We start from the raw sequence: 13241 nt of genomic DNA on the forward strand, positions 1-13241 counted from the left end.
TCCTCGTTTCAGGGTATGACGTGAGGTAGCTGAAACCCTAGAGGTAGCCGAAACCCTGGCTGAGAATGTGTCTCAGTTGCTCCAGTCCTGGCTGGTACTGCGCCACAAGGTGAATGTTCCTCGATGACCAGATGTTGGGACTTTGGAACTGCTTGTCACTACAGATGTGATGGCCACAGGTGGCTAGGTTTTATGGAAGGGACTTCTTGGTATGGAATCGGTGGCAGCTGTCAAAGTGGAGGTATTGCTAGTGGTTGGTAGGTTTGATATGAATGGAGGTACAGGTGTAACTATCTTTGAGGTGGAGGTCAACATCGAGGAAGATGGCTTGTTGGGTTGATGCGGACCAAGTGAAGTGAATGGTGGAGAAGGTGTTGTACTTATGGAGGAATGTGGATAGGGTGTCCTCACCCTTGATCCAGATCACGAAGATGTCATTAATGAATCTGAACCAGGTGAGGGGTTTGGGATTCTGGGTGTTAGAAAGTATTCCTGTAGAGGGCCCATGAACAGGTTGGTGTAGCATGGTGTCATGCAGGTGTCCATAGTCATACCACAAGTTTGTTTGTAGGCAATGCCTTCAAAGGAGAAATAATTGTAGGTGTGGTGTCACCGCCAGACACCACACTTGCTAGGTAGTAGCCTTTAAATCGGCCGTGGTCCGTTAGTATACGTCGGACCCGCGTGTCGCCACTATCAGTGATTGCAGACCGAGCACCGCCACACGGCATGTCTAGTCTAGAAAGACTCCCTAGCACTCGCCCCAGTTGTACAGCTGACTTTGCTAGCGATGGTTCACTGACTACATACGCTCTCATTTGCTGAGACGACAGTTTAGCATAGCCTTCAGCTAAGTCATTTGCTACGACCTAGCAAGGCGCCATATTCAGTTACTATTCTGAACAGATAATATTGTGAATCATGTACCATCAAGAGCGACGTTCATCATTAATGGATTAAAGTTAAGTATGAAACTAATTACGTCTGCTTTCTGAATTCTCATTCCTTGTCATGTTCCAGACCTCACGTCAGTATAGTTCTTCCCTCCTCAAGCCAGCCTGCGTGAGCTAAACGTGTGCATTTCGGCCTCCTCTTGTAACACGGTGTTGGCTCTTCAGCCAACACAACAGTAGGTGAGAATATAGTTGGTCATGGTGACTAGGAAAGAAGTTACAGGTTTAGAATCTGTAGGGCATTGGGAAAAGTAGTGTTCAGTAGTGCAAAGGCATGGGAATTAGGGATGGTAGTTTAAAGAGAGGTGGCATGAGTAGTGATGAGCAGCACACCATGTGGTAAAGGAACGGGAACTATGGAGAGTCGGTGGAGGAAATGGTTTGTCTCTTTTATATAAGAGGGTAGGTGGTGGGTAGTAGCCTAGAGATTCTCTCATTGGAGGCACAGTAACAGGCCACAATGGGGTGTTCTTGGTGATTGAGTTTATGGACTGTAGGAAGCATGTAGAAGGGAGGAGTGCATGGAGTGGTAGGGGTGAGGAGAGAGATGGACTCCGAGGAGAAGTTCTGAGATACAGTTCTTTTTGTGGATGTAAGGTCAGCTTCCAATTTGAGGAATGATGGCGATTCAAGGTTCGAGGTTAAGGAATTCTGGAAAGTGAACAGGGGATGATTTGGGGGCAGTGGGGGTGGATCACAGTTGGAAGGAGGTATGCAGGGTTCAACATTGATCTTTGGTTGAATGTGATTGGTAGGGTCGCTGGCAAAACAGTGTTTGTACTGTAGAGACCGGAAGAAGGAGAGAGTACCTTTACCAAATCCCGCATGATTGAATTTGGGAATGGGGCAAAAAATGAGGCCTTTGGAAAGGACTGATATGTTTGTGGGGCTAAGGATTTGGAGGACAGTTTCGTGACTGTTTCGGGTTTGTTTAGGTTCTGGACTCTGTGAGGTAGGGGGAGTGAGTTTCTGAAGGTGTGGTAAATTAGTAGGTCTGCAAGGCAGGGTTTGTCAGCTATTAAAAGATGTGGGGGAGATTTGGAGCTTGTTGTAGAGGAGGTGGATAGTGGTAGTCCAAGGTGGGAGTTGGAAGTGAACAGGGTGGAGAGATTTTTGAGGTGGCATTGCACATACTGCTGTAATTGCTGGTGAGCAAGAGTTTCAATGTGTGTTACAAGATTCAGGAATTTGGGATAGCAAGGAAGGAGAATTTTATGGATGGATAGGAGGTATTGCAAGGAGGTTTTGGCTTGATATGGTTCTGCAGGACTATGTTGGTGAGGGTTAAAGACTGGCGGAATCTGTACACATGGAGGTCATTGTGGAAGGAAGGGTTGCAGCTGGTTGGGTAATTTGATGGTAAGGCCATTTGGGACGATTCCATGAGCCAAGCAACAATGAAGGAACAATATATGGTACTGGGCTCTGGTTAGGGATAAGGAAACTTTTCTGTATTGATGCAGATCGAAGGGTCAAGGATTCATTGTGCAGGATAAAAATGCGTAAAAAAATATGTAAAACTCATAGAAATATGTCCAAAAAAATCCGCAAAAATACACCAAAACACGTGAGAAAAATCATGAAAAGGTTGCAATGGTTGACATCTGGGGGAATCTGTGGGAGGAGGTCGGTAGTGCAAGGTGGAAAACCAACTGAAATCAACCTGAAAAACACTATGTGATTAAAGAAAAAATTAATAAAATGACTGGAATGTGGGTTGCAGGTCCATGGGGGGTAAGTATGAAGAAAGTGTGCAGTGAGGCTAGGAAGGCAACAAATGAAACACCCCCTACCAAATCCCCCCTCGTCCCTCCACCCCACCCCATCCTCCCACTCGTTCTCCTCTCTCTAGCGAGTTAGTACTACCTCCAAAACTGTTGTATCCCTGAGACACTGACAATTATACTGCTGAAAGATGACATTGCCATCGGGGAAGACATGAAGCGTGAAGGGATGCAGGTGGTTCACAGCTGTCATTGTGTCTTTGACTACCACCACAGGTCCCATGATAGTGCAGGAGAATGTCTCCCATAGCATAATATTGCTACCACCAGCCTACATCCATGGCATGCTGCATGTTTTGAGCTGCTGTTCACCTCTATGAAGGTATTTGTGGAGATGAACATTGACCTAGTGTAGCAAAATGTGTGTCACCCGAAGAAGCAGCATATTTCCATTGATCGACGGTCGGATCCTGAAGGCCCAATACCCACTGCAGTCGTAATTGAAGATGTTGTTGGGTCGACATGGGAACATGTAGTTGTGGGGTGTTGTGGAGCTCCATATTCAACAATGTATGATGAATGATGTGCTCTAAAACACTTGTGCTTGCATCAGTGTTGTGATCTGTCAGCACAGATGCCACATATCACCATCTATCCTACTTTGCAAGGCAGACAAGCCTCCAAACCTTGTCTCCTTTGAAGAGTTGTGGATGTCGTACCATTTAGCCCCTAATGGCAGTCTTTCCATACATGTTCAAGACAATAGCACATTCGATCTGCTCCACCGTTTTAGAGAGACTCATTCACAGGCTCTGCATAATAATAATCTGCCCTTTGTCAAAGTTGCCATCTCAGTGAATTTCCCTATTTACAGCCCATATCTTTGATAGGGTGATCCCCTGTCCATGTCTGCTCCACTTACAACTTTTGTTACCGTGTCACGTGCCCGCAATGCCACTAGGTGGCATCTAATGTCGTCGTGGGCAGTAACATGGGCACAATGGCTTGGAATTTAGTACAATTTGTTTGAAGACTTCCATGAATATGTCAGCTGCTACATGTGAGAGGGGGGGGGGGGGGGGGAGCCCATGGCTATTCTGTCTGTTTGCTCATAAAATTTGCCCTGCCAACTAAAATACAAAACACAAGTGCTCTAGGTTGCAGAAATCTGGCGATATTTGCTCCTGGAGGACATTGGTGGTCTCAACTATAGGCATGTCGGTAAACAAAAAGTTTATGTGAAAGCTGACCATAAGAGCTACTACTTGCTGTTCCCTTATAAGCTGATGAAATGTGTCGAATCCTAAAGACAACATTTCAAATGGCCATCCAGGCTGCATAATTTGTGGCTCAGATATTTTTCCAAATAATATGGGGTGAGTTGATCCCATTGATAACTGATCTCAAAGAAGTCTTCCTTCTGGACTATAGGTACTCCATATATTCTTGGTGGCACTGGAACTTTCGACATGAGCTCCGTAGCTGTGTTGGCATTGATTCTAGGACTCTTCAGCACAACTTGTGTCTGTCTCACTATTTTTCCTATTAGACAAAGTTGTCCAAAAGGTACTGACGGATTTGGTGGTTCATTTCTGGAATGAACAAAATCAGTCTGTACCTTCAAAATATTTAACATCTATGTTTTTGAATTCTGGCACATCTTCTGATTTACTGGCAAGTTTCCTGGAGGGTCTGAAATGTTTTAATTTGTCACTGAAGAATATAATTCAAAATTTAACATGTGCCAAATGTGAGTTGAAGATATTGTATGGTTTAGAAGCATTTCTAATCAATGAAGAAGATAATTAAGCACAAATGTTTGCAACCTTCTCAAATATCACTGGGTTTTTCCAAGTTTGCTCTCAAATTTTGTCCTATGAGATGGATTGGAAATATTGAAGTCATGAACTTATTGCTCATTTGAAGAAGTATGTTGGTGAAGTTCAGAAAAGACCAACTGAAAGTCGAAACTTTGAAGAAACCAAACATTGCTGAGAAGACAAATTCCTTCATGCAAAACTTGAGTTTCTTGTATCATTGTCAATTGAATTTGAGGAACTGTTAACTAAGTATTGGTCAAACGCCTCTCTCTTCCACTTTTTGTACAGTTTAATGTATAGCATTGCTTCTCGATTCATAAAGATAACTGTCATGGAAATGGAGACAAATTGTAGCATGTTACTTGCTATTGATGTCATGAAAGCATGTAATCATAAAACAAGTTGTTATGTAGATATTGCATTTGGTGTCACTGATGTTAGCAAGAACTACATGCAAAAGGATATCCTTAACTCAGAAGTGTGTGTACAGGTATTTTGCAAAGTCTTTATGTAAAAATTGCTGCAAACAAGGATGTAGCCAGAGGGGGCCCATGGGGTCTAGACCTGCCCTATCACCCAAATGAAATTACACATGACGCAATTATTGTGTAGTGACATTGAAAGATATGAGGGGCGATGAAATGGTTTCCATTTGAGGATGTTGCTGCAGTGTATATGCAAATAGTGTGACTCTGGTGTGGGTATATAAGCACCAACAGGTGGGAAAGGAATTAGTTTGGCTTTTGTGTCTTTCCGACGTGTGTGGTAAATGCAGAAACGTGAACCGTGGTGACATTATTACTAGTTGCGTCCAAACAGGAAAAATGTACTGTTATTTCTTTCTTGGCTGGATAAACACTGGCAGACATCCATTGGAAATTGAAGAATTTGTAAGGAGCAGCATGTCTGTCGAAAAGTGCTGTTGGAGAATGGTGCAGCAAGGGATATTACTGCTTCATGATAATGCACATCCGCATACAGCACACGACATAACGCCAAAGTTATGCCAACCTCAAATGGGAGACTCTCGATCACCCACCCGACAGTCCTGACCTCTCCCCATGTGGTTATCACTACTTCGGAACTCTTAAAAAAGGCCTTGAAGTGTCAACAATTCCTGTTGGATGATGACGTGCAGATGGTAGTTGTAGACTCCTTCACACAGCAAGACATGATTTTTTTCCAAACAGGTATCTTCTACCTGGTGTATCAGTGGGATGGTTGCAATAGAGTTGCAAAATCAGTGATATTAGCTGTGAAGAATGCTTCATCAGAAAGAGTAGAAGCCTCAAAAAGAAGAAATCTGATGAAAATGAACTGGCCAATATTGGAAGAAGAATAGTTCAAGAAATAAGACCTCAAAAATAAAAAAAAGAACGATTATAGAAAAGGCAAAAGAAGAAGCTGAAGTTTCAGGTGTTAAAATTTCAAGTTTAGCTGAGAAACTTAAACATAGCATCTTTTACTGTGAAGTTTAACATTTGACATAAATTTTGTACCTTCAAAATTGTTATATTGTCTTAAGGAAAATTGTAAGTTTTCACTACATTAATATTTAAAACAATTTGTATTTTAATTGATTTGATGATAAATACATCTGAAAATAATAATACCCCATCCTGTGTGAGAGTTTAATGTTTTTATAGCATTTGGTGAGTGGTGTGCTTCAGTTTACACACAGTTACATTATTCATGCTGACATACAGTTTAAGTGATACAAGATTTATTGCATTTATCTTTTATTTCAACCAGCTTTCAAGTTAGTAAAAAAGAAGTATTTTCATCATTGTACTATGCATATTTTCGAGAGGTCATGAGTATAACTAAAGAGATAATGAAAAAGTCATAAAAAGGTTGGGGATTTGATCCTCTGAAAATCTGTAGACACCCTGTATTAGTATGCTGTAGGAAGTATGTGACAGGAAAAGGCTAAAGCATGCCATCTCACATACTCATTAGTGACTGTATCTGTCAGTTTCCACATGAGATAGCACACTTCACTACTTTCTTACAGACCTGACCAATATGTTCCTCCTAGTTTAATTTGGAGTCACTACGAAAGCATAATGATTTTACTGTTTTACTTTCTACAGCTTTAGTAATCACCTCAGCGTTGGTTCTTGTGTTTTATCAGATTATGAACGAGTTCATTAGAAGAAAACCAGTTCATTCGTGAGTTGGTGTGTATTGAGTTGTGTCAATGTGTCTGCATAAAACACTACACAACTAGCTCCGGCGTGGTAAGTTATATAATTACTTGCAATGATGAACAGAAATGGACCAAGGACCAAGCCCTGTGACACTGTAATCTGATCTTCCTTAACTAAGAGCATCTATTGTTAATTGAGGCAAACTGCCTTCTGCTCATTAAATAGGACTTGATTACAGCTAAGGGTAGGTTGTATATGCCATAAAATTACAGTTTTTCAAGCAGGGTTGTAAAGAGTATACAGCCAAAGGCTTTACTGAGACCATAAAATACAATAGATACCAGCCCTTATTTTCAAATGTAGTTAACTTCTGGTTAACAAATTCAGTGACAACAGTAGTAGAATTGTTATGACTTTGGAATCCAAGCTGTATGTTGGAGAGGAGAGCATGCTTGTTGAAATAGTTGTTTAGCTGGTTGTCTGTAAGAGACTTGAAAACTTTGGAGAAAATGAGAACAATCGGAATTGGTAAATAGTTTTGGGGCAGATGCTTATCTCTCTTTTTCAACATTAGTGTACCTTTAGCATTTATTAGATCAGTGATAATGATGTGTCCCTCACAAACTTCTGGTTCACTATAAATAAACAGATATGCAGTGCACAATCTTCTTCCATGGTACAAATCACAAGCAGGAAACCCTACCTTCTCAGTGTGATGACAGTTGAAGTAAAAAAACAAATTTTAATGCACACAGGTGTGGAAGTATGCATAATAGCATTTCATTACAAGAACAAACTTCTCATGCATGAAAATTGGAATATAAATAATTACAGACTCAATCTCATTAGTAGTAATGGAAATGTTATCTGCAAAGAAAATTACAAATAAATCAGATATATGCCATGAGAAGGGCAAATATGGATGATGATCTTAATTGGTATATTACACCTTCAGTTATGATTAGAAATCAGATATATGCCATGAGAAGGGCAAATATGGATGATGATCTTAATTGGTATATTACACCTTCAGTTATGATTAGTTTTTGAGTACTTGAATTGAATTTTGCAAACAATTAGTGTTTTCTTGTTGATTATTTCTGTGAAATTCAAAGACTTGTGTACAAAGAGATAGCATAGGGACAAAGAGATAGAATAGAGACAACACTGCAGCCAGAATACAGCAAATTTAATAAGCCTCTGCCATATTTTCAGAAGTCAAAAGAAAATGTTGTGATACAGGACATAGGTGGATAATGTGTCAATAGCTATGAGATAAAGTCCATCTGTTAATGTTGAGCAGTTAAAGGCAGAAGTGAAGTTACACTGGTTGCTTTCAGCAATTACTGTTATACATACATACAAATACTTCAGTCCCAGATGATCTGGTGTGTGACATTCAGAAAAAGAAGACATGGACTGGAAAATTCAGTTTGATATCAGTGTTTGTGTGGATTAATGCATACTCCACTATACATAAGACACATCCAAAACAGCAAATTCCAAATTCAGCTGGAGATATGTGTAATCCACAACTTCTGGATAACAGAATTAAGAGAGAAATGTTTGAAAAAATTTTGCTTTTATGTAAATTGGAAGTGAAGAACACATTTCCTATGCCACAATTGCAATGTTGACACTTTTATTGTTCCAAGACTGCAATCACGATGTACAAGGTGTGTTCTTTGTTTCCAACCATACGTACTGCCCCACAGCACAGCATGTGCACTTTATATGAATTGTATGTGACATATTGTTAAATTTGTATTTGATATAAGTGAAGTAAACTGATTGTTACATAGATCAAGTAAGTAAACTCCAATTCATGGATCAGATGTAGTACAACTTAACCCACCCAGCCAGTCAAATATACAGTGAAGTTGTTGGATGATCATAAGTTTATAAAATTAATTCTTAAGCCACACCCTAGCTAAATTAGCTTTCTACTGAATTAATTTATCATCTATCCATTATAAAGATCTAAACTTTGTAAAATGTCTACTCACATATGAAAGCATACGAAGATTGTTTCATAGAGTAACTTGACCATTTTACTTTGCATGCAAAGAGCTCCTCTTGTAATCTGAAACAAGCAACTGTATATCCACAGAAAATTACAGGCCTTCCTGTCTGTTAACCCATATTTTATAATGTGAAAGCATATTTCATTTAAAACTTCCAGAAAGCAACAAAAACAATTATTGGAGTAATGCGTACTACATCTGTGAAAAACTGACCACTTTCCTTATACTACTTATATAAAAAGAATGTAATTCACTGCACCTTCCATCCAGTAGTTCTCAGTCACAACAAAAATGTGTAGTCCCATGATACTGACGTTTCGGAAATGTTTCGAAAGATGCAAATTCTTTGAATATCGTATGGATTAAGGTATATGCCATGGAGAGCGTGAAAGAAACAAGCTTTATTACACAAGTAAACAAATACATAAATGTACACAATACATAGCGCAGTTATAGAAAGTATGTAAAAGTATGTACACTAATCTTCAATCATATTCCAGGGTATGTGCATGCATTTATTCTTTGAACACATGGCAGGCACGGTCCTGAAAACAAATTCAGCAATTGTGTGGATTACAAAACTGTAGACAGAACTTCTCACTTCCAAAACAACTGCAGAATGACTTTCTGAAACATAGTGACTAGTAGTATGGCATGGCAGTGCAGGGAGCAGTGGAATAATGTGCCACAGCCTTTCTGTATATTCTGTACCTCTTTCATTGTTGCTTTTTAATTAACCCCAAACACCAACTACTTTATACCTTGAAACATTGATTATAGTTGTAGATGCGTATGCTGCAGAGTCTTATATAGTTACCAGTTACCACATTTAGTGTTTAGTTATGTCTGAACAGACTTAAGGAGTGCCTGATGGTGAAACGTTGTTGTTGTTGTTGTGGTCTTCAGTCCTGAGACTGGTCTGATGCAGCTCTCCATGCTACTCTATCCTGTGCAAGCTTCTTCATCTCCCAGTACCTACTGCAACCTACATCCTTCTGAATCTGCTTAGTGTATGCATCTCTTGGTCTCCCCCTACGATTTTTACCCTCCACGCTGCCCTCCAATACTAAATTGGTGATCCCTTGATGCCTCAGAACATGTCCTACCAACCGATCCCTTCTTCTGGTCAAGTTGTGCCACAAACTCCTCTTCTCCCCAATCCGATTCAGTACCTCCTCATTAGTTATGTGATCTACCCATCTAATCTTCAGCATTCTTCTGTAGCACCACATTTCGAAAGCTTCTATTCTCTTCTTGTCCAAACTATTTATTGTCCATGTTTCACTTCCATACATGGCTACACTCCATACAAATACTTTCAGAAAAGACTTCCTGACACTTAAATCTATACTCGATGTTAACAAATTTCTCTTCTTCAGAAACGATTTCCTTGCCATTGCCAGTCTACATTTTATATCCTCTCTACTTCGACCATCATCGGTTATTTTGCTCCCCAAATAGCAAAACTCCTTTACTACTTTAAGTGTCTCATTTCCTAATCTAATACCCTCAACATCACCCGACTTACTTCGACTACATTCCATTATCCTCGTTTTGCTTTTGTTGATGTTCATCTTATATCCTCCCTTCAAGACACCATCCATTCCGTTCAACTGCTCTTCCAAGTCCTTTGCTGTCTCGGACAGAATTACAATGTCATCGGCGAACCTCAAAGTTTTTATTTCTTCTCCATGGATTTTAATACCTACTCCGAATTTTTCTTTTGTTTCCTTCACTGCTTGCTCAATATACAGATTGAATAACATCGGGGAGAGGCTACAACCCTATCTTACTCCCTTCCCAACCACTGCTTCCCTTTCGTGTCCCTCGACTCTTATAACTGCCATCTGGTTTCTGTACAAATTGTAAATAGCCTTTCGCTCCCTGTATTTTACCCCTGCCACCTTTAGAATTTGAAAGACAGTATTCCAGTCAACATTGTCAAAAGCTTTCTCTAAGTCTACAAATGCTAGAAACGTAGGTTTGCTTTTCCTTAATCTTTCTTCTAAGATAAGTCGTAAGGTCAGTATTGCCTCACGTGTTCCAGTATTTCTACGGAATCCAAACTGATCTTCCCCGAGGTCGGCTTCTACCAGTTTTTCCATTCGTCTGTAAAGAATTCGTGTTAGTATTTTGCAGCTGTGGCTTATTAAACTGATTGTTCGGTAATTCTCACATCTGTCAACACCTGCTTTCTTTGGGATTGGAATTATTATATTCTTCTTGAAGTCTGAGGGTATTTCGCCTGTTTCATACATCTTGCTCACCAGATGGTAGAGTTTTGTCAGGACTGGCTCTCCCAAGGCCGTCAGTAGTTCCAATGGAATGTTGTCTACTCCGGGGGCCTTGTTTCGACTCAGGTCTTTCAGTGCTCTGTCAAACTCTTCACGCAGTATAGTATCTCCCATTTGATCTTCATCTACATCCTCTTCCATTTCCATAATATTGTCCTCAAGTACATCGCCCTTGTATAGACCCTCTGTATACTCCTTCCACCTTTCTGCTTTCCCTTCTTTGCTTAGAACTGGGTTTCCATCAAAGCTCTTGATATTCATGCAAGTGGTTCTCCTTTCTCCAAAGGTTTCTTTAATTTTCCTGTAGGCAGTATCTATCTTACCCCTAGTGAGATAAGCCTCTACATCCTTACATTTGTCCTCTAGCCATCCCTGCTTAGCCATTTTGCACTTCCTGTCAATCTCATTTTTGAGACGTTTGTATTCCTTTTTGCCTGCTTCATTTACTGCATTTTTATATTTTCTCCTTTCATCAATTAAACTCAATATTTCTTCTGTTACCCAAGGATTTCTACTAGCCCTCGTCTTTTTACCTACTTTATCCTCTGCTGCCTTCACTACTTCATCCCTCAAAGCTACCCATTCTTCTTCTACTGTATTTCTTTCCCCCATTCCTGTCAATTGTTCCCTTATGCTCTCCCTGAAACTCTGTACAACCTCTGGTTCTTTCAGTTTATCCAGGTCCCATCTCCTTAAATTCCCACCTTTTTGCAGTTTCTTCAGTTTTAATCTACAGGTCATAACCAATAGATTGTGGTCAGAGTCCACATCTGCCCCTGGAAATGTCTTACAATTTAAAACCTGGTTCCTAAATCTCTGTCTTACCATTATATAATCTATCTGATACCTTTTAGTATCTCCAGGGTTCTTCCATGTATACAACCTTCTATCATGATTCTTAAACCAAGTGTTAGCTATGATTAAGTTGTGCTCTGTGCAAAATTCTACCAGGCGGCTTCCTCTTTCATTTCTTAGCCCCAATCCATATTCACCTACTACGTTTCCTTCTCTCCCTTTTCCTACACTCGAATTCCAGTCACCCATGACTATTAAATTTTCGTCTCCCTTCACTATCTGAATAATTTCTTTTATTTCATCATACATTTCTTCAATTTCTTCGTCATCTGCAGAGCTAGTTGGCATATAAACTTGTACTACTGTAGTACGTGTGGGCTTCGTATCTATCTTGGCCACAATAATGCGTTCACTAAGCTGTTTGTAGTAGCTTACCTGCGTTGCTATTTTCCTATTCATTATTAAACCTACTCCTGCATTACCCCTATTTGACTTTGTGTTTATAACCCTGTAGTCACCTGACCAGAAGTCTTGTTCCTCCCGCCACCGAACTTCACTAATTCCCACTATATCTAACTTTAACCTATCCATTTCCCTTTTCAAATTTTCTAACCTACCTGCCCGATTAAGGGACCTGACATTCCACGCTCCGATCCGTAGAACGCCAGTTTTCTTTCTCCTGATAACGACATCCTCTTGAGTAGTCCCCGCCTGGAGATCCGAATGGGGGACTATTTTACCTCCGGAATATTTTACCCAAGAGGACGCCATCATCATTTAATCATACAGTAAAGCTGCATGCCCTCGGGAAAAATTACGGCCGTAGTTTCCCCTTGCTTTCAGCCGTACTTAATGCATATGTAAATGTGAAATGAGCTATTTACATCTATGTGAGTTAAAGTGGCATTTTTGTGTAATATTTCCGGAAATATCATTGCCAGAAAATTCTCTAATATGCAACAGTTAAAAAATTCATTGTAATAATTGCAGTAGAAATAACTACTTAAATTTATTCAGCTGATGTGTGATTGCTTTTCTCTGGAATCAACAGGCACATTCTCCATGTTCAAACGTCAGATGTCGTACTACTTGGGACGTCACTTACATTTGATCCTAGCATTGTGGAACTCTTTCTAGCTTTGGCAAATGGTGCTAGTCTGGCATTACCAACTGCCTATGAAATGGCAACAATAGTGCAGACGACACCATCATTGATGAGAACACTATACAATTGGAAGATGATGCCGAAGTTACGGTGTTTAGTTTTGGGTGGTGAACCCTGTCCATCACCTTCCATTTTAGCACAATGTTTAAACCTGCTACCATCAAGGTAGGTATTTTCATATATCTGATCAGAAATTATATACATTGTGATGTCTCTTGTGTTAAGTACTGCAAGTTAAACTGATCATCCTCCAGTGACAGTAATACTGATTGGATGTTAAAGAAGAGAAAATCACCTCATCATTCCTATTCCTGAC

The 13241-nt window shown here is 40.0% G+C and overlaps 1 protein-coding gene across 3 annotated transcripts in view; it reads left to right on the forward strand.

The window, feature by feature from the left end:
• LOC126253525 (beta-alanine-activating enzyme) overlaps positions 1-13241 on the forward strand; it is a 186295-nt gene that overhangs the window by 17526 nt on the left and 155528 nt on the right. For all 3 annotated transcript variants that reach the window (XM_049954905.1, XM_049954904.1, XM_049954902.1), the window contains exon 3: positions 12812-13090. In XM_049954905.1, coding sequence (XP_049810862.1) covers positions 12812-13090 — 279 coding nt within the window. The remainder of the gene's footprint in view (positions 1-12811; positions 13091-13241) is intronic.

Source organism: Schistocerca nitens, chromosome 4 (assembly GCF_023898315.1).
Source record: "Schistocerca nitens isolate TAMUIC-IGC-003100 chromosome 4, iqSchNite1.1, whole genome shotgun sequence".
NCBI lineage: Eukaryota > Metazoa > Arthropoda > Insecta > Orthoptera > Acrididae > Schistocerca > Schistocerca nitens.